The sequence below is a fragment of the Vombatus ursinus genome, unplaced genomic scaffold (assembly GCF_900497805.2).
Source record: "Vombatus ursinus unplaced genomic scaffold, bare-nosed wombat genome assembly UNPS02005659.1, whole genome shotgun sequence".
NCBI lineage: Eukaryota > Metazoa > Chordata > Mammalia > Diprotodontia > Vombatidae > Vombatus > Vombatus ursinus.
The window spans coordinates 18,434,864-18,457,688 of record NW_020945437.1 but is presented as its reverse complement, the minus strand read 5'-3'; the positions used below and the strand labels follow the sequence as shown (position 1 = coordinate 18,457,688).

Sequence of the window (22,825 nt, the reverse complement as noted above, 5' to 3'; positions counted from 1 at the left end):
GTTACAGAGGGCATTTTAGAAATTTAGTTCAACCTTGCCCCCTCCCATTTTACATGTAAGGGAATGACCCTTGACAATTCACTTGTTTGGAACAGAAGTTGGCCTTGAGAAAAGCAGTTGCTGAGCTGTCTGCCTTGACAGTTTATTTGTCTGGGATATAGATCTGCTCAGAGTTCTAAGAAAAGTTGGTCCTGAAGTTGCTTTATTCGGAGTTCTAAAGCAACAATTGCCCAACTGAATATGACAAACTATAGAACATTGGAGTGAATGAGTGCATTATCCTTCAGTGATTTGCATATGAAGAATTAGAGAGCTTTTAGGTTAATAACTAGGGAAATGTAAACATCAGAACTGTTCTGTGATATAGAAGAAATGTAATTTACCTGATCATGAATAGAAAATGAATTCAGTTACCAACCATAAGACAGAGCTGTTTAGGGGCAGCTAGGTGGCGCAGTGGATAGAGTACTGGCCCTAAAGTCAGGAGGACCTGAGTTCAAATCCAGTCTCAGACCAAACACTTGACATGTACTAGCTGTGTGACCTTGGGCAAGTCACTTAACCCCAATTGCCTCACAAAAAAAAGAGCTATTTGCAGAGAACTCAGAGTCTGAATCAATCAATACACATTTATTAAGCACCTACTATGTGTCTGGCACTATAAGTGCAGAAGATACAAAAAAGAGCAAAAGATAGTACCTGTCCTCAAGGAGCTTACAATCTAATGAGAGACACAACATGCAAACAGATATATACAAAGCAAGCTATGTGCAGGATAAATATGAAATAATTAACAGAGGGAAGGCACTAGAATTAAGAGGGGATGAGGAAGGTTTCCTGTAGAAGGTAAGATTTTAGTTGAGACTTAAAGGAAACCAGGGAGGGAAGTGAATAGTTGGAGCAGAAGAGGGAGAGTATTCTAGGCATGGGGCACAGCCAGAGAGAATGTCTTGAGCCAAGAAATGAAGTGTCTTATTTGTGGAATGTCTACAGGCGGCTTGTGTCACTGGATCAGAGTACATGTCAGGGAATAAATTGTAAGAAGAGTGAAGTAGAAAGGGGCTAGGGAATGAAGGGCTTTGAGTGCCAGAGTGCTTTGTATTTGCTCCTGGAGGCAACAGGGAGCCACTGGAACTGAGCCTGGATGGGCATGGGCGGAGCAACATGATGGTGCTCAAGTTTTAGGAAACCAAAAAAGAGGTAACCCTCTCTCTGTCCTAGTCACTTGTCAAGCAGATTGCTCGCCCAGTAAGAGACTAGTCTACTCCCTAAGTAGAGAGACTATACCCTTCTCTCTAGTATGATTTTCTGCTGAGAAGAACAAGATACTTCTCTGCATTGTCATCTTTTCCTGCTGAGAGGTAAAGGAGAAGAAGAATCTTAAAAAGTAGCAGAGTTGGAGAGGCGTTTGCCGGCTCTAGGACAAAGGCTGTCACCTTTCCCCAAAAGAGCATAACAAAATGTCAACTGAAGATAATGAGCTAAGTGTGAAGCCGGACCCACTGGATCCTGGTCGGGTGGGTGGTTGTTGTCCTTCGTTCTCAAAGAATCAAGTGTCAGTGTGTCCAGCTGTGGCTGATCAGAGCAACACGAGCTCGGAATGCTCTACCACAAGTCGGGCACAAATTGTCCTCGTGAACATTTGGGGTGGATTCTCTAAATTTTCGTATCCTGCATTTCCTTTGAGCTGTTTCAATTCTGCTTTGCTCATGGAGCACAGCACCTTCCCTGATGTGGGCATGCCATTTTGAGTAGTCCTGTGCCAGTGTCTCCCATGTCACACAATCAATTCAGTTCTTAAGAGAGACCTTGAGAGTGTCCTTGTATTGCTTCTTCTGACCACTATGTGAATGCTTGCCCTGTGTGAGTGCTCCATAAAATAGTCTTTTTGGCAAGCCTACATTTTGCATTGGAGCAATGTGGCCAGCCCATTGGAGATGTGCTCTCTGAAGCAGAGTTCGAATGCTTTGGTGAGACATACCCAGTGAGGTGTTAGTAAAGAACAGTATGAATCAGCTTATCTCAGCGGAAGCATCTGTTCAACATAGAAGGTACAGTCATCAATGGACTGTTAGGGACAGTTCCTTAAACAGAAAGAGGATACTGAAATTTACAATTCCAGAGTTGAGTTATCCAAGGAGATGGGTTTTCCTCACTCACTTCTTTCCCTGCCAGGTTTCTGTGTGTGCCTACTTTTCCCCACAGATACTGAGGGCATTGATAGGAGAGTATGATCCAGGTTTATGTGTGAACTGTAATGTATTTAATATTCCTATACATATGCCTTATATGAGTACCTGTGATGTGATTATTATTGCTTTTACCTTATTCCTTATTGTTAAGTAAATGGTTATGTATCATTGCTGTGATGGGTTTAGTTTTTATAAATGGGGACTGGAGAGCTATGATAGTGACTAGGGCGAGTGTATTTCTTTACAATAGGGCAACCCCTAGGACCCTGAGAGGGTTTGAGTGCAGTTGAGAGCTGAGTGGTGATGGGCTTCTTCTGGGAACCTAGACCTGCCAGTGAGTGCAGGTTGGGGAGAGTAAACCATTTCAGAGAGTGATTATGGGAGTCCACAATAGAGGCACCCAATGCAGACAAGAAAACTGAAACCTAGAGAGAAATAACTTGTTCAAGGTCACAGTTTGAGTTACCAAACAGGGCCAGAACAAGAACCCATTTCTCCTGACTCGTAGTCCAGTGTTCTTTTCATTGTACTACATTTGAGCCTGTTTCCTCCTCTATAAAAAAGGGATATTTGTTGTTGTTTAGTCATTTCAGTCATGTCTGACATTTTCAGTCATGAATTTTGAGGTTTTCTTGGCAAAGATACTAGGCAAAGATAATATTTCCTTCTCCAGCTCATTTTACAGATGAGAAACTGAGGCAAACAGGGTTAAGTGACTTGCCCAGGGTCACACAACTGGTAAGTATCTGAGGCCAAATCTGAACTCAGGAAGATGAGTCTTCCTGACTCCACTAACACTACCTAGCTTCCTTGCGCCACCTAAGTTGTTAGTTTTTCTTTCAGACATAATTTCACTGATGTGGAGAACTCCCAGCGAGAAAATTCCCTCTATAAGGCAGACTGACAACTGTTCTGCAACTTTCAGTCTTACATGATTGCCAGTGGTACTGAAAGGTTAGGTGATTTGCATAGTCAGAATATGTCAGAGGTGAGACTTACAAGTCTTCCTGACTCTGAGGCTACCACCCTAATCATGGCAGGCTGCCTCCCTGAATTATCAAGAAGACTAAATTACAAAATATCTAAAGCACTTTGCAACCAGAAAGCATTAAAAGTTAGCTGCTGCTATTAATGAAAAAAAGTTGTGACCAGTGCACTCTTTCAGGAGCAGAATGGATCAATACTTTTCCAGTCACCACCAACCACAATGGAAACATGTGTTCTTTCAGCTGCTCTGGAGATGTTATAGTGGCCACATCCTGGTGGGTATGATTTTTTCTTTAATTGACAGGAGACAAGTTTTGGAGATGACAGTGGCACAGTTACATCTGGTGCTGAAGTATCATTCATAGAGACTAATTTCAAGGTGGAAATCCATTGCACAAGAAATTGGGATTAAAGCATTATATTGGGTAGATAAAGTAATTAAGTCTGTGATATACACAACACCCTTCACATATACTCTGTTGTAGTACTGCTTGTAACATTTGAAATTGATCCAATGAGGGAAATTTCACCCATGCATTTATCATTCTGTCTATCAACTTGATTGGATAAACCCTACTAACAGGATTTTGGTCAGCTGACAGAACACTTTTACCCTGATAAAGATATTCCATAAGGGCACACTGGACAAATTCCAACAATGTCAACCAATGAATCACAGATTTTAAGTTGGAAGAGATCTCAGTGGCCATTTAGGCCAACTCAGACACAAAGGAAATACCCAACAAGTAGTCATCAAGCCTTGAAGAGCTCCAAGAAGGGGAAACCTCTCAGTGCCAGCCCTGGAATAAGGAGGACTCATCTTCCTGAGTTCAAATCTGGCCTCAGATACTTGCTTGCTGTGTGACCCTGGGCAAGTCACTTCACCCTGGTTGCCTCAGTTCTTCATCTGTAAATAAGCTGGAGAAGGAAATGGCAAACCACTCCAGTATCTTTGCCAAGAAAACCTCAAATGGTGTCACAAAGAGTTGAACATGACTGAATATGACTAAACAACAAGAACAACAATTGCTAGGAAATCTTTCCTGTGCCTCAATTTGCCTCTTTTACCCATTGTATTGTTGTGCCCTCTGGGGCCAAACAGAACAAGGTTAGTGCCTCCTCTACCTAATGGTCCTTCGTATACTTGAAAACAGTGCCTATGTCTCCTGTGTCTTCTCTTCTCCAAGCTTAACATCCTCAATTCCTTCAATTAATCCTCATAAGACCTGGACTCAAGCCCCTTCACCAAGCCCTCTTCTGTATAAGCTCTAGTTCATGAATGTCCTTATTAATCCGTGACACCCAGAACCACTGGGCACTATTTGAAAGGGGTAGGTTGGTGTTAATGTTGACTCCAGAAGCACCATAAAAGAGCTCCAGGGCCCATTCTCTGACCTTGAACGTTAACTGATTTGAAGTTGACTAGCTAAAGTTCATAGTGCCTATGCAGGAATTCACAGGTAGGGACCGTGTGACATAGAGACATCATTGGCCCAGACAATGCAATGGAAGTAGCATCCTTTCAATATCACATGGGCACTAGACTTCTTGTCTTAGTGTAGCTTATCTGTGTAGTATTGGTAACATCTCAATACCCATGGATAGCATACTAGTTTTACTTTAAATATATATACATATATATATGTATGTATGTCTATATTTTGGGGTCCATAATAAATACTTCTGGGATTTGAAAGCAGGTCTATTTATTATCTTTAAATTAAAAAATCTAAATAAGTTAATGGGCCAAAACAAGCTACAAAATTATAAGGATCACCAGGGTCGTCCAACCTAATTTTTTTGAGGAGGAACCTGAGACCCAGAGAGAAGTGACTTGCCCAAAGCCATACATCTAGTACATTTCCACTATAATATTCTGTCTCTTCTAAACCAGTGTTAAGATTGGTAGGACAGCTGGAAAGAAGTTTGGCAGACCAACACCTCACACCATTTACCAAGATAAGTTCCAAATGGATACATGACCTAGCTGTAAGAGGTCACATCAGAAATATATTAGAGGAGCAAAGAAATCACCTCTTAGATCTATGAAGAAGTAATGAATTCATGAGCAAACAAAGGGTAGAGATTATAGATGACAGGGAGGGGGAGGAAGGGAAGAAGCATTTATGCTTCTTCTATGTGGTAGGCATTGTTCTAAGCACTTTACAAGTATCTATTTGATCCTTATAACAACCCTGATGATCATAAAATAGATGATTTTAATAACAAAGTTTAAATTTTTGCACAAACAAAACCAATACAGTTAAAATTAGAAATGGAACAAGTAACTGGGACAAATCTTTGCATCAAGTTTCTCTGATGAAAGTTCCATTTAAATATGCGTAAAAGACAGATTCAAGGCAGCTAGATGGAACAGTGGATAGAACACCAGGCCTGAATCAGGAAGGCTCATCTTCCTGAGTTCAAATGTGGCCTCAGGCACTTACTAGATGTCTGACCCAGGGCAAGTCACTTAACCCTATTTGCCTCATCTATAAAGTGATCTGGAGAAGGAAATGGCAAACTATTTCAGTATCTTTGCCAAGAAAACCTTACATGGGGTCACAAAGACTCAGACACAACTGAAACACAACAACAAGAATGAGAAGGAACAGATTCAAATATACAAGAATAGCAATTTGCCAACTGATAAATGATCAAAGGATATGCACAGGTAGTTTTCATAGGAAGAAATCCAAGCTATCGATAGCCATATGAAAAAATTCTCCAAATCTAATTAAATCTAATACATCCAACCAGAAACGAAAAGAATATGACTATAAATAAGCAGGAACATGCACCACTGTGAAAGTGATGGGAATTTCCATAGACAGGCCAAAAAAAAAAAGTTAGGTATAAAAGAATCATGTTTGTATGTGAGAACCAGAGAAATTTTAGCTTCTAGGGTATATTTAAATTCAGGATTGAAAAACAATGGGAAATATCTACATCATCGAGGAATGAGCGTCAGAGAAAATTGCATTAAAGATGCCAGCATAAATACAAAGAAGGTTCCATAGTGTACTGAAGCTACAAAGAGGTTGTCATCTTTTATATTAGCTTGTCCACAGGAATTAAGCATCTCTAGCTAAATCATCCACAAATCAATCATAATCAGAAAATTTTAGACCTGGTTGTACATTTTAGAGGTTATTGTTCATTCTTTGTACAAACACTTTTAGTGACAGAGTATTTGCTGTTTCACAAAGCAATCATGAGAACAACAATGGCTGGAATGTGTGTTGGGGTAGAGGGTTAAATTAATTAAATTAATCATTTGCAAGTTTGGAATCATTATACTATATTAATGGTGCTGTCTCAACCATAGAATTTCATTTAACATTATTTGGTACTTTCATACATATAGAACAAGTAGAAACAAGAGGTGTCAGAGGGGCAGCTAGGTGGTGCAGTAGACAGATCACTGGCCCTAGAATCAGAAGGACCTGAGTTCAAATCTGGCCTCAGACACTTGACACCTACTAGCTGTGTGACCCTGGGCAAGTCACCTAACCTTGTTTGCCTCAGTTCCTCATCAATACCAAATGGGATCACAAAGATTTGCACACCACTCAAATAACTCAATACCATCACCATGTCTAGTCTGCTGTTGGGCAGAAATGAGTCATAACTGCCATGGTTTCTGGAGACACTAGGGTCATCTCTGTGTTGCTTAGGGTTAGAAGTAACATGTGAAAACTAAGTAATAGAGGTGGTAGGGCTATGAATGGGGAACAGCGCAGAACTACTAGCATCATGTCAACAGAAGGTTGACATGATATCAGTCAAGGACTATAACTGATAGATTCATGAGGTCCAAAAGCAGAGGTCATATTGAAGACAGGACAAGATATCAAGGAAACCTAAATCTAGTTGAATGGGGAGCAAACAGTCAACTGAAAGAACAATTTAGTATAATAGAAAGAGCATTAAACTAATGTAACCCAGGCAAAAACTGGGTTCTAGTCCCAAGTCTGCATAACAGGCTTCAGTTATATCCTCTGTAAAATGAAGGCTTTAAGCTAGAACATGTTAGAGGTCCCTTTCAGCTCAATCAGCAACGAAAGCCGTTATTTGATGTGCTTCATGTCAACCTTCCGGTGTTGCGGCAAGTAAACCTTCATCTTCTGTTCTTTCTTTTTATTTATTTATTTGTGAGGCAATCAGGGTTAAGTGACTTGCCTAGGGTCCCACAGCTAGTATCGTGTCTGAGACCATATTTGAACTCAGGTCCTCCTGACTCCAGGGCTGGTGCCCTATCCACTGTGCCACCTAGCTGCCCCCTTCTTCTGTTCTTTAAAAAAAAAATACTCTCAAATGTAAGGGTCCAGTTTCACTGGGTATGGATGATTTCTTGTTCTAGATTTTGCTCAGTCCTGTAAAGCTCAAAATATAAATTGGAGATGAGTATCCTAATTTAACCATTTTCACTAATTTTTTTTTCTGGGAGGGAGGAGGAAGAGGAGGAGGAGGAAGGGAAGGCTGAAAACCATCTGTTCTTTTCAGTAATGACAGGATGAGACATTCATCAATATCGTGTTACTTCTCTCCAACATAAGTTATAAAACATAATTATAATTTGGCTTTGTCAGAAAAATGAATCCAGATGCAGTTTTTGACACAATCATCTTTTTCAGTTGGGTTTTGGCATCTGGACATTCACTGGCAAAAATGTGACCAACTAAAATAGGCATAGGTCTCTTGACTGGCAATGTTCACACTGGTTGACATTTAAGGGGCAGCCATGTGTTCTGGGTAGTTCTCTTCAAATCGAAGTTCAAACTTCTCCAACTGGCAAAATACCCTTCTTTATGCCATCAGTGGCTGGCAGGCAAGAAAGTCCTTCGGGATATTTTAATAGGTTTGTGTCCTTGGAAACCTGTGACCTCTTCATGTACACACTAGATGAGGTAAAGTTTGGCCATACTCTTCCAGAGGTTTATGGTAAGAAGTGTGGTGGATGGAATGCCAGTCTTGGAAATCAAGCAGACCTGGGTTCAAGCACTGCCTTTGAAGTATTAGCTATGTGACCAAGGGCAAGGAGTTAACTTTTCAGGGTCTCAGGCAATTCTCTAAGACAACGACTTATAGGGGAGTTTTGGGTGTGTGTATTGTTTTTACATCAGAAGAGTCCCACATGAATGAAATCACAGATCCAGATTGAAAGGAAAAATCCAAAGATATTCAAAAGCTTCAGGAGGAAGGAATATGAAGGTATAAAAGAGAGTAGGCAAGACAAAATTACAGAACTTCAGGAAGGGACCATCTAGGCCAACAATACATACTACATTCCTAGCAAGCAGTCTTCCAAGTTTCATAGTGGGTACCTACCTCTGAAGGCAATCATTTTGGGGTAACTGTTAGTGTTCCCATGTCACACCTGAATCTACCTTTATGTACTTTCCAACCACCGTTCCTACCTTTGCCCTCTGGGGACAAGGAGAACACATTGAACCCCTCTTCCATACTGAAGTCCTTCAAATACTTAAAGGCAACAATGAAGTGCCACTTCAGCCCCCCATTTCCTATGTTATGAATAACTTTAGTTGTTTCACAGTTGATTCAGACTATTTTAGTCTCTCCTTTGCCAATGAACAGCTGTGTGACCTTGGATAAGTCACTTAACTTCTACAGACTGTCCCCAAATCTCTCATCTATAAAATGAAGGACTTAAATAGATTCCTTCCAGCCATAACATTCTATGTTCTCAAGTCCTTTTTAGCTCTACCATTCTATGATTCAAAGATCATCTTTAACGGACTGTGTAAATGTTTGAGAACACTACTGCTTCTACAGTGTGCTCCCTCTGCTGGCAGAATTACCAAATAGCAACCTACATTCTTGATTTTACATAAGCAGAAAGCCAAACTGGATCCGATTTATTTCCTGTCACTCTTCTCCTGGCTGAACAGTTTATTTAAGAAAGCCCCCTTCCCCCACCACATAACCCCCGCCCTATACGCACACCCTTCATTTGTATCATGCTATTATTTCATTTAAAAGGACTCCTAGAACAAGGGGTACCCAGTGTGACCAGGCCACCATCTGCTTAGATGTATCCCAATGGGAAACCTAGCTGTCAATGAGCCAAAAACTTTAATGCAGAAATATAAAGCAGTATTTTATTTACATCTTCCCCCAGCGTGTGGTTGTAATTATGTTTTCTACCCTGACAAGCGATTATTTGGAGGGCTATAAATAACTAAGCTGTTTGGATTTGAACCTATTATTTATCTTGGGCGAGATTTATCTTCAGCTTAGCAATCTGCATCTCTCCAACAGACAATTTTAAGGGCGGCAGGGTTTCTGTTTCATAGCTTCAGAAGGGCAAGTGACTTCTCACCATGGTGACAATCAGGCTGTTGTGGTGGGCAACACCAGTATTTTCTAATTTAAAAAAAAGAAAGGAAAAAAAAGCCTATCTGAATGAAAAACATCAGTGGGTAGTCTGGAAGAATAGTGCAGACATGTTCAAAACAGGACCCACCGAAATGAATGGCTTCTGCCACCAGCAGCCTTTTTTGAACACTGGTTAATTTTCCATGAGGTAATTGCCTGGAAGTCATCCAAGCAGTCCCTTTATTCATTGTAGCTTTGCCTTGCTGACAGCAGGGCCAGGCAACATTGAAACAGACAGTCTGAACCAAGCGTATGTGATGCCTGCTGCACAATATACTGAAGTCAGGAACAAAGGAATGAAGGGGTACTTTAGCTTCCAGGGGGTGAAAGGAAATACAAGTTCACAGCAGATTTCCAGGGGCCCCAAGCCAACGAGGTAGATGGTTTCCATCCAATTAAGAAGTTTTTCTTTTCTACAGAAAAAAAAAGAAAAGGCTGGTTTAGGGCTGTGAATACTTAGAGTGAATATTTTTCCAGTTCAAATTTTCAAACTCCATTGTATGGAGAAATAAAACAGGAGAAATTATGTGGTGTGACGCAAGGATGACTAGGGTAGGAGCCAGGGCTTCTATTCTAGGCACTTCTGTCCTATACCAACATCAGTCAATTATTCCCCTCTTTCTGCTTCCGTTTCCTCTTTTATAAAATAAAAATGTTAGATTAAATCTCTAAGATTCCCTTTCAGGTCTGTGAAAATAACAATATACATTTATATAACACATTAATGCTTTCAAAAGTACTTCCTCACAACAGCTCTATGAGGTAGATAAAAATAAGCATTATTGTCCTCATTTTACAGATAAGAACACTGAGGCTTAGTTGCCCAGCACCACACGAGTATTAGTGCTGAGACTCTAATCTGGCTTTCCTCACTTCAAGTCTAATGTTCTCTACAAAACACCAAGTTGACTCTGGTTTCATATATGGAAAAATAGATGAAAGAATAATATTGTCAATAGTAAATCATAAATACTCCTCAGCACTCTCAATTTAATCCCCATATCTCCCAACCCTGGTTTACTACAATTCTGCTGAGATGCTAATAAGGGGGTTGGCTGTGAGCTATGGAGATGGAAGAATCTAATGACCATCAGAGATACTAGATCAGACATAACCAACTCATTTCACAATCACTTACCTACTTAGTGAAATATGAATTTTGATATATATGGGTCACACATAAACACATATGAGTTTATGATTCACTAAAGGAGCATGTCCCTCCAAACTCTCTGCTTAAAAACTGCTATAATTCATAATGTATTGATTTTGGGAGAGGATAAATTTAATCACCTAAGAAGCAGCATATTTTATAAAAGTAAATGCTATTTTAAATAATTTTTTTTCAGATTACCTGAACAAAGTTTTCAGTGATGAAAAACTATAAACAGTGAATAGTAGCATGAGTAACACTTTAATCGGGAATTCTAAAAAACAAAAGTACAGATTACATTCATTCATTCATCAATAAATATTTATTAAATGCCTACTGTATATAACATATTGCTACTTTTGGAGAAAAAGTTTGGAAAAGCGAGCTCTCTACACTTAAAGAATTTATAATCTAGTGGAGAGATAAAACACAAAAACTTAAGCATAATACACAATACACTATTCTAAGAGCATTAGAAAGGTAACAAAATGTTATGTGAGGTCTGAAGGGAAAAACTGGTAGTAACTGTAGGGAGAGTGAATCAGGATAGGCTTCCTAGAGGAGATAGCATTTAAATTGGACTTTAAAGAACAGGCAGGAATTCAAAACGGGCATTCCAGGTATAGGTTCTGAGCCAAGGCTAGAAACAGGACAACACAGGGTATGTTTGGCAGGTAGAGCAGATCCCTGTGGCTGGGCTGTAGGGGTCTGGAGAAGAGGGATAAGATAAGGCTGGAAAGTCAAACTACTATCAAATTGTGGGAGTTCTAAATGCTTTTGTTGTTGCTGTTCAGTTGCTTCAGTTATGTTTGACTCTTCATGACCCCATTTGGGGTTTTCTTGGCAAAGATACTGGAGTGGTTTGCTATTTCCTTCTCCAGTGGATCCATTTTGTCAGGCAATCAGAGTAAGCGACTTGCCCAGAGTCACAAAAATAATAAATGTATGAAGTCACATCTGAACTCAAGTCTTCTTGACTCTGGGCCTGGAGCTCTATCCACTGCGCCACCTAGCTACCCCCATCTGAGTGCTAAGGGAATTTGAACTTCATTCTGGAGACAACAGAAAGCCAGTGAAGATTTCTGAGTGTAGGAAAGACTAGTTTAGGTGGTTAGATATTTGTTATAATCAATAAGACAACACAATGATGGGAATATTGCTCTAGATATACAGTGATACACTGTAGATAGATAATACTACTAGTTATACTTTCAATAACACCATCTCTATGAACATAATTTCATAAGATATTGTGTTAGTATACATTGTTAGTATACATTATAAGTATAATCAGAGATAGTCTAAGTAAAATTCACCATGATTTTGTGATACTGCTCTAGGACACTGCTCTGGATTGTAGCTGGCTCCTTTAGCTGTTACCATGAAACCCTCTACTTGATGAGTGGAAGAGAGTGGGGATTCTGTCCAATTAGGAAATGGATGCTGTATAGACATTTTACCTCTCTCCACCCTTGTAAGGAAGAGGATGCAAAAGGAGTTTCCAGCATGATAGAATCTCTTAATTTTTCCATTCTCCTCTTAGTTTAACTTTTTTAGTTTAAATTTTGATCACCCAGAAATGGAACTTTTGGTGTAATTACCCTCTAGAGTGTTGTTTTATCTAAAATATGAGACTATCTCCTGAGTCAAGAGGAAGTGAGCTCCAATTCTGTCTGACACTACTTGTGTGACCTTAGGCAAATCTATTAACTTCTTTGGGTCTCAGAAGGTTGGATTGAACAGCCCCTGAGATGCCTAGCGCTCCCAGCACTAGATCTACGACTTTAAAGGAGTGTTTTCATAAAACACATTTCACATTGCTGGATGGGGACAATGACTATCATTTTAATTATGCATTTCTATGGGAGTATAAGGTTTTAAGGGTAAGAGGTAAACTAGAGGGTGTGCTAGCACGGCAGGGAATGAATGATTCACCACTGAAGACAATGAAGTTCTTTGGGGACGAGCCATTTACATTAAGTGAAGACAGAACATGAAGCCAGAAATGAGTCTCACTGCAAAGTGACCAGAGGCAGGAAGCCCACTTACCGGGAGCTGTGAAGAGCAACGGGAAGAGGGAGTAATGGCCGGTTGTGGTCAGAAGCAGATAAATCGCAGCATCTTGTGGCTTTCCCACAGACAAAAGGCTGGAATAAAGATTCTCATGTTGATTAACCGTCCTACAAACAATCCCCCAAAATCACTTTTAAAGAATGTGGATAAAGAGTCTTCTACTCGGAGCCTGGTCACCTGGTCTAGGGTCCTGGCCCCACACTGACTAGAGCTAACTCTTAAATTTTCTTAAACTTCTCAGACCTGCAGTTCCTTCATTTGTAAAATGAGGATGAAAATGCTTGCCTCACATAGTTGCTGTGAGGAAAGTGCTTTATAAACTTTAAAGTGCTCTAATCAATGTGAATTGTTATTACTTTCTCTTGACTGACGCAAACAGATAACATTTTTTCAACGTAAGTGACAAGTTCAGGATAGTAATTTTTCATTTATTCAACATTTACTGATTGTTGACTGTTTACCACTTCCTGCTCTTTCTCCTCCATGTAGCCTTTTCTGGTCTCCCTGGCCAATAATCATCTTTGTTTTTTTAAACTCTCTAATGCGCTTATCATATAATATTGTCTATTACAGCCTCTGTGTCCAATCCCTCTACTAGAAAGCAGGGATGCCATTTTATTGAAGCTTTGTGCTTTCCATCACCCCCAATCATGCCTAACATAGGGCTCTGTACACAGTAGGCACTCAGTAAATACTTGTTGGGTTGTACTGTAAGAACTTGTGTCAGGTGTTGGGTGTGGTGGCGGTGAGGATAATTGAGGATGATGCAAAAATGAACTTACCATCTAGCAAGGGAAATAAGCCACACATACAAACATAATATAAGGCGGAGTGTAATAGATTCATAAGAGAGTTACAAAGTGCTATAAGAATTCAGAAAATGCTTGCTGTTGTTGACATTTCTGGGTAGGGCTACCCAGGACTGGGGATGGGCAAGATGACAGGCTAACAGAAGGATAACTGATTTCATGACCACTGTCTATAATGTATAAAACAAAGAGAAAGTTTCCCTTCCCTTCTCCACCCCCTATTATCATAGTATCATAGCTCCAGAGCTACAGGGGGCCTTACAGGACATCTACTCTAATCTCATTTTAAGGATGAGGAAACTGGGCCTCCAAAAGTTAAGCAACATTACAAAGGTCACACAGGCAGTAAGTGACAGAGGTGGGATTTGAACTCATTTCAAGTCCAGTAGCAGCTCGGTGCTACTGCTCCTAGGGGAAACTTGAAATTGATAAAGTCACAGTAGGTAATTTAAACCCTACTGGAACAGAATGGAAGGTGCACTAAAGTACCTAGCCCTTCAATCTTTTGAGATGATCTGTTTTCAGCCAGCTCAGCATGTACAAGACAGATGTGACCTTCCCCTCCTCTGAAAGATTGAAGGGGAGACTCTGGAGGTGGGAAGACAAGTCAGGAAGTTATTGCATGGTCTAGGAAAGAAGGCAACAAAAGGCCTGTACTAGGGAATAAGGAGGAGATGGATGACAGACTAACAGACAAATAGGACAAATCCTCTTCAGGATACTGAGAATCAATAACTCAAGTGATTGTTTAATTCTCACGGATATTATTTACCTATAAAGTATGCATCACTACAGATCCTCTTTACTGTGTCTGAATGTTGTACTCAAAGCTTCTATAATAGAAAGTTGCCAATGTTTCCTTATATGCCTCACAGTATTTTGAACATGTGCTTAATTTTACCTTAGTTATGTCATCCACATGCACTCACAGAAAATGCCTCACCCTAGTATAACATTTTGCAGTATTCAAAGTACTTTTATATCCGTTATCTCATTTGGTTCCTGAATTTTAGAGCTAGTGAAAGGTTAAGTGATTTATCTTAGAAAGTTGATGGCAGAGCTAGAACTAAAGGCAATCTAATCTTCACGCCCATTTGAAGGAGCAGAGGATGGATTAGAAATAAACTGAAAATGGAAGAGGAAGTAGAAAATGGCCTATACATTTCTGTTGATGAAGGTAACACAAAATACCAGGCACAATGCAGGAAGAATATCCACAGGGATGATCAGAAATCCATAGGAGTTAATATCTAAGAAGATATCTAGAAATAAAAGCCATGGCTTCAAATGCATATAAAAGATCAACAATACTTCTGTTTTAATCTAACAAGACGAATGATCTTTAGATTGGATAAAATAAACTTTGAAGGTTAAGACAAAACGGTTAACTGTCAAGTCAACAAGCATTGATTAAACACCTACTCTATGTCACACATATTGTTAAGTGCTGGAGATATAAAAGAAAGCGAAAGACAGTCCTCATTCTCCTTGAGAATGTCTAATGGAGACAGTCTACAAGCAACCATGTACAAACAAGATCTAGACAAGATAAGTTGGAGATCATTTCAGAGGGATGGTACTAAAATGAAGGAGGATCAAGAAAGGTTCCTTGAAGAAGGTGAGACTTCTGCTGAGACTTGAAGGAAGACAGGGAGGCTAGGAGTCTGAGATGAAGAGGGAGATGAAAACTAAGATAAACTTCTCTGAATGAGCTCAAGTCACCAGAAGTAAGTGAAAAACATTTTAAGGTACTGAAAAAACTGGTAGACATGATTCCTGGGCTTTCACCAGTGACCTCTGAACAATCATGGAGAATAAGAGAGACTACAGCATCCGAAAAGGGGAAATATCCTGATTTTCAAAAAAGTTTAGAAGAAGGTAAAATCTTCAGACTATAGGTTAGTGAGCTTGATTTCTGACAAAATGGGAAACAGATGAAGAAACAGCATGACTTCAAGAACATTTCATACCAGATTAACCAAATTTCCTTTTTTTGTCAGGGTTTCCATATTGGTAGATTAGTCTACAACTTGGTTTCTCCCCTCCTACCTCCCCCCTGCTTCCCCCCCACCCAATATTAATTGATGTAAATATGGCAAGACAAGAATTCATGTGAAAAAGATCTGATGGTTTTACCCTTCTGAATGCTTCATATGGGTCAACAGTGGGACCTCACAGTCAAAAACATCAACGTGATCTTAAAATGCATCAAGACAGGTATAACGTTCAGAAAAAGGGAGCTGGTAATTCCACTGTACAATGCCCTTGGTAAGTTACATCTGGAATATGGTTTTTAGTTCTGGTGATCAGATTTTAGGAATGATACGAAAATTGGGATCTGCCTAAAGGAGGGTAACTAAGAAACTAGTAATGTTTAGCTTAAAGAAGCAATAATCATAGTCAAAAAGTATAGTGAGTTGTCCCCAGGAAGTAGTAGGATGATTTATCACTGAAGGTCTTCAACCAGTGGCTGTCTAACTACTTGACAGAAATGGTCTTATTCCTCCAACTCAAAGACTTTTTGTCTTTCAACCCCTTGCAACACTGTGTAAACTTCTCTTATGATTTATAGTTGTATTCTTATCTTATCCATTGTATTAGGCTGTTAGCTACGTGAGGGCAGGGATAATGTTTTATTCATCTCCATGTGTCCCCCAGAAATGTCTAGGACAGAGTAAAGACTCAATAAATATTTGTTGAATGAATTGTGGATTAACTATTGGGAGAAGTTTGTCTTTATATATTCTAAGATATATATTTGGAATAGGCAAATGAAACCAAGGATAATAGTTACATTATGACTTGTGGCAACAATAATATGAATAAAGGGATGGGTGGTGGAAGAGATGTGAAGTTTGCTTACCTCATTGGAAGAATTGCTAGGAGTATTGCTTTTTCATGAACATGCCATCCAAACATGAAGGAGCTTAGCGCACAAACAATTAGACACCGAAGAAAGCCTCTGGGCCCTTGGGGTTTAAACCAAAGACAGAAAATAGAGGGCTAGAAACAACAGGCAAAAATGAGACTTCAGTATCATAGGCTTTTAAGATACATTTTTCAAGCTGGTTAAATGTTTGCATAATCAATGAAATACTGCATAATTCAGAGACAATCGTCATCCATTAGGAAAACTGATCACAATTCCAACACGTTATTACCAAAAAAAAAACAAAACAAAACACCATGCAAGGGAAAAAGGTTTTATTTTATAAAACCAACATACTTGTCAAAAGTCAATTATAATGTTTGTATCTCCTTTTCCATTTGGCCAATTCTGCTTTTTAAGCAGTTTTCCAAGCTGTTGGCTTTTCTCATAATTTTCTTGCATCATTCTCATTTCTTTTCCCATTTTTTCTTCTACCTCTCTTATATGATTTTTAAGCTTCTTTCTGAGCTCTTCCACGAGTTCTTTCTGGGCATGACACCACTTCCTGTTTTTCTCTGGGGTTTTGCCCATAGGTGTTTTGACACTGCTGTCCTCTTCTGAGTTTGTTCTTGGTCTTCCTTGTCACCATAACTTTCTATGGGCAGATTCTTTTTTTGTTGTTTTTTTGCTCATCTTTTTTTGGGAGGCCTTTTTCTCTTCTTTTAAATTTGAGCTCTGCACTTGGGGTGGAAGGGGCACTGTCTCAGGTTTCCTGTGCTAGTGGCTGTAGGCCCAAGCTGTTTACCTGGTACTGTGGTGCTGTTGTCTCAAGGCCCACCAGGGTCCCTTATGTTTGGTACTGCACTGAGGGGGTGGGGTGGGGGTCGGCTGGTGCTGCCAGAGTCTGAAGGGATCTGAAAGTTTACATGGTGCCAATCTGGGGTCCTAGTGGTGGTATCTGGCATGAGCTGAGGCCCGGTGGGGTGTTTCTGTGTTTCCCTGTAGCTACACTGAAGCACATGGATGTCTGGCCTCTGTAGGCTGCCTGTTGACCTGTGACTAGGCTGAAGCATGGTGGGGGAGGTGCTGGTTGGTGGCTGACTGTTTGCTTAGGCACCCCTAGGGTTGGCATCTACTTGTTTGACCGGGGCTATGCTGAAGCACATGGTGGTTCTCTGAGCTGGAGTCTGGCAGTTCCCCTGGCTATCCTAAGGCACGTGAGGGGTCTTGGTGTTAGTGTTTGCCTGCTCCACCAAACTGGGGCTCAGGCTCTCCCATGAGTTTGCTGAGTGGGGCTTGCTGGGACACTTCCCATCCTGGACTATGCTCCCCTTTTGCTGAGTGAGATGGACCTTTCTTGCTGATCCTCCAAGTTTTCTGGACTGAAAGACTGTTTCACCCTATCTTTTTTGCTGGTTCTGCTGTTTCAGGATTTGTTTTGGGGCTCTATTTTATGGTTGTTTGGAGGCGAGTATGGGAGAGTTACAGTAATTTATTGCTTACTCCACCATCTTTAGATTATGGTATTCCCCAATTCACAGTCACATTGCATCACCTAAAAAACGTTAGTTAAAAATATGGGTTTTTGTTTCAAGAAACAGCTTGGGCCCACTGAAAATGCTCTACAATTTCCGAAGTGTGATCCAGCCTGCTCCTTTCCCCCAACTCGATCGGGGCCCAGTTCATTTTCTGTTTGCAGCATGTGGCTAAGACACATATTCTTATGGATCAGCTCAAGGGAATGCACATTCACCTGTACCTCCTAGTTCAGATTAGGGGCCCTCTGCCTTCTTTTGATTTCTTTCGTGTGGATTGTTAGTACTGACTCCCTAAAAATGGTTATAGAGGTCAGATAAAGATGTTCTTAATACTGTTTGTATTCTGGGGCTTGATGCAATCAGTACAATATCGTCCACAAACAAAATCAACTGGAAGACATCCCCACTCATCTTCTACTTGGATTCTATGCTGAACATCCTCCATCACCGTGTCAAACAGCTTTGCCTGGACATGCATATCTCCATTTTTTATGTACTGTCTGATACTGATAATCAGAGGATCACTGATTAAAGTTATTTGTTATTTAATCTATCAAAGAATCTTAAATGATCTTAACATATGTATAGGTAACAATTTGTAGAGACAACGTGGTATAGCAAAAAGAACACTGAAGTTGAAGTCAGTGCAGACCTGGGTTTGAATTCTACCTCTGACTTACTAACTATATGACTATGGACAAACCACAGCTTCTCTAAATCTGTTTTCTCATCTGTAAAATGGAGTTAATACTTGTAAAAACTACCTCATGAGGTTACTGTGATAGTCAAACGATACTATGTAAATGTCAGTTATTACTATTAAGGTTGCATTTTACTGTGGAATTGGTCACATACTTGTAGAATACTAGAAAAATCAATAAATAATAGACCAGTGGGATCTTGTATTTGTTGTACCTTTCAGCTAAGTGATTCACTAACTCACTACCCACAGAAGCTATTTGTAAACCTTCTCTCAAGTCTCCCACACCCCCTTTTCTCTTAGGCTGAACACTTTTCCTCTTATTTACTGAGAAAAATTTGATATAAGTTCCCTCTTCTCTCAGTCTCTTCATCTTATAATAATGATAGCATTTATGTAACACTTTAAAATTTGCAAAGTGCTTTTCATATATTATCTCATTTAATCCTCAAAAATCTTTTGACATCTCCTTCACTCCTTCCTCCCCTCCCCACCCCAGTTTTTGACAAAGAAATGGCCCTTCTGCTGTTACCCTTGATCTTATCCTCTCCATCTTCTTCACCAGAGTGTATCTTCAATCATCCCTTTCTGCCTCTCTTGAATATTTCCTATTGCCAAAATCTCTCCTCTCCTTAAAAAAAACCTCCTTCATTAGATCCTGCCAACCCCTATATATCTCCTCCATTTCCCTTTCCCAGGCAGTCTCCATGAAAAAGCTGTCTACATTTGCTATCTCCACTTGCTCTCCTCTCTCATTCCTCAACTCTGCAATCTGGTTTCTGACCTAATCATTCAACTGATGATGTGGTATCTTCCAAGTTACTAGAGATCTCTTAAGTAACAAATCTGATCTGTTTTCTGTTTTCATTCTTCTTTACCTATCTGCTGCATTTGACACTGCTGACCACCTGCTTTCTCATGTATACTCTTTCCTAGTTTTTGTGACACTATTCTCTCCTGGTTCTCTTACTCAACTGTTTGCTCCTTAACAGTTCCCTTTGCTGGCTCATTATCCATTTCACACTCCTTAAACCGTGGGTGTTCACTAAGGTCCTCAAAGGCTAGACCTCTTCTTTTCTCTGTCTATGCTCTCCCTGTACTTCATCAGCCTCCATGAGTTTAATTATCATCTGTTTGCAGATACCACCCAGATCTAAATATTGAACCCCAGTCTCTCCCTTGGCTTTTGGTCTTGTATCACCAAATGCTTACTTGACATCTCAAACTGAAAATCCTGAAGACATCTTAAACTCAGCATGTCCAAAACTGAATTATCTTTTCCCCAAAATATTCCTCTCCTCTAAAGTTAACTATTTCTGTCAAAAGTACCATCATCCTGCCAGTCTCCCAGATTAATAACCCAGGTATTATCTTTGACTATTTACTCTCCCATATCTCATATGACCAATGAGTTGTCAAATATTGCCATTTATACCTCTAAAGTATCTCTCAAATACCACTTTCACATTATTCATACAGATACTACCTTAGTTCTGGCCCCTATCACCTCTGGCCTAGGTTATCGCAATAGCCTTCTAACTGGTCCTCTAATTCTCTCTCTACTTGAGTCCACTCAATACACTGCTGCCAAAGTGATTCAGATCTGACCATATGATTCCTCTATACAATCAACTTCAGGCTTCCTATTACCTCTAGGATCAAATAAAAACTCCTTTGTTTAGTTCTTGAAGCCCTATACAAACTGACCTCAATCTATCTTTCATCATCACTAGGGGTTACTCTCCTCCCCTCCCCTTGATCCTTGACCAATCAGACTGGCCTTTTCTCTGTTCTTGACATGACACCCCATATCCTGTCTCCATACTTTCACACTTGCCACCTCCATGGCTAGTGCACAGTTCCTCCTCACCTTTGTCTCGGAGGGTCCTTCTTTTCCTTTAAGATGCAGCACAAGTATCATCTTTTGCATGAAATTTTTCCTCATTACCGTAACTGCTAGTGTCATCCCTCCCAAACTACCTTATATTTAACTACTTTGTACATATTCTCTTTATATTTATATCTCTACTTATGTCCTTGTTGTCTCCTTCATTAGAATGGGAGCTCCTTCAGGGTAGGGCTTGTTTCATTCTTTGTACTTGTATGCCTGGTGCTTGTTAGGGTGCCTGGCATATAGTAGGAGCTTGATAAATGATTGCTGATTGATTGAACTGTGTAACTGTAAAGGTATGGTCTGCTCAGGAAAATTTTTTAAAAGTCATACTATTCTTTCCTCATATTTTCATCAAGGTTAACTTCAATAACTTCATTTTCAAATTTTATAGAGATAAATATGGGTTAGTGGGTACTATCTTCTTAATTATTACTAAGAATTGATCCATTAATAACTTCAAAATATTGCTACCTTCACCACAGACTGCCTTTGCATATAGCTAGTCTTGTCTCGTTACTCCTCCTATCTTCTTCTTCTTCTTTTTTTTTTTTAAAGGCAATTGGGGTTAAGTGACTTGCCCTGGGTCACACAACTAGTAAGGGTCAAGTGTTTGGTCTGAGGCCGGAATTGAACTTGGGTCCTCCTGACTTCAGGGTTAGTGCTCTATCTACTGTGCCACCTATCTGCCCCTTCTATGTTTGTTTTTAAGGGCATTTCTACTTTCTCATATCTCCACTTCCATTAGTAATTGAGAGGTTATAGTTCAAATACAGAGTTTCAGTTGTCATCAATAAAGATATTAAGTTTGTTACAGATAACGCTAATAGATCTATTACATTTTTCATCTACTGTTTTCTTTCCCATATATCTTGAAAAGCTCTTGGGATGATCTCGTCTTGGTCCTAATACTAAGCTTTCTGAAAACTCTTCTTTCCTCTCTGTGGCTTTTCATTGTTTTATGGGGTAATACTTCCACAAAATTCCTTTATAAAGTTTTAAAATGCCTTTATGTTCTAAATAGTGGCTGAACTTGGCTGCCACGTCTCCCTGCCTGGCAAAGATATCAAGAGTTTGCTGGCAAAGGAAGCTTCTGGCCTCTTTTGGTCTTTCCATAGCTACTGCTTTATATTTAGTTAAATTTCCATTAGAAATCATGATAATGCTTGGCCTCAAAGAGCAGACGTTAATGGTTCAATGTTAATTTGGCAGAAAATCTCTAGTGGAGTGCCCAGGGACCTGTGCTTAGACCTGTGCTATTTAACATAATCAGTGGCACGCATAAAGGCATAAATAACAAGTTCATCAAATTTGCTGATGACACAAATCTCGGAGGAATAGTAAACAAACTGGATGACAGAATTCAAAAAGATCATGAAAGGCTAGAAATTAGGCTAAATCTAATAAGACAAAAGTCACCAGTGTTAAATGTAAGATCTTACTCTTACATTAAAAAAATCAGCTTCACAAGTACAGGATGGCAGAGGCATGATTAAATTCAAGTTTGTCTCAAAATGATGCGAGTTTTTTAGTGGGCTGCAGAGTTAATGGGTCAATATGAAAGCCAAAAAAGCTGTGATTTTGAGCTTCACTGAGAGGCACAGCTTCCAGGAATAAGGAGGTGTTAGTCCCTCTGCACCTTACCCTAGTCAGACAACATCTGAAGTAGTGTGTTGTTTTCTGGGCATGCTAGTTTAAGAATAATATTGATAAATTAGAAAGGGTCCAGAAGAGAGTAACCAGGAAGGTGAAAGGCCTTGAGTCCATTTCATGAGATGATGGATCTGGAGAAGACTCAGGGGGGGATATGATAATTGCTTTCAAGTAATTAAAGGGGCGTCATGTAGAACTGGGATTAGACCAATTCTCTCTGATGCCAAAGGGCCAATCCAGGAACAAAGGGTGGAAGTTGCAAGGAGTCCTTAGGCTTGTTATATGAAAAAACTTTCTAGAGCTGTCTAACGGTGGAACGGGCTACCTTGGGAAGTGGTGTATTCTTCCTTTTTTGAGGTCAATGGTCTCACGGAACATAAAGAGCTTCTTTAGAAATGACTCCTGTAATTTTCTGTGGGTAGTTTCAGTGCCGTCTGACTTTCTTCTGGGGAAAAAAAAATATTCAAGCTAAGCTTTTGTATAATATATAAAACTCTGGACTCTGATTTCTTAATCTTGAAATACACTTTTTGACATTTTTCACTCTCTTCCCATATGTCC

The 22,825-nt window shown here is 39.8% G+C and overlaps 1 protein-coding gene across 2 annotated transcripts in view; it reads right to left on the bottom strand.

Moving 5' to 3' along the window:
* Nucleotides 1-9,279: 9,279 nt before the first annotated feature.
* The window catches only part of ALG8 (ALG8 alpha-1,3-glucosyltransferase), a 41,873-nt gene continuing 28,327 nt past the window's right edge, over nt 9,280-22,825 (bottom strand). For both annotated transcript variants that reach the window (XM_027848251.1, XM_027848252.1), the window contains 4 exons: nt 16,477-16,616; nt 12,781-12,878; nt 10,933-11,005; nt 9,280-9,991 (listed from right to left, as the gene is read on the bottom strand). In XM_027848251.1, coding sequence (XP_027704052.1) covers nt 9,763-9,991; nt 10,933-11,005; nt 12,781-12,878; nt 16,477-16,616 — 540 coding nt within the window. In that variant the 3' untranslated portion in view covers nt 9,280-9,762. The remainder of the gene's footprint in view (nt 9,992-10,932; nt 11,006-12,780; nt 12,879-16,476; nt 16,617-22,825) is intronic.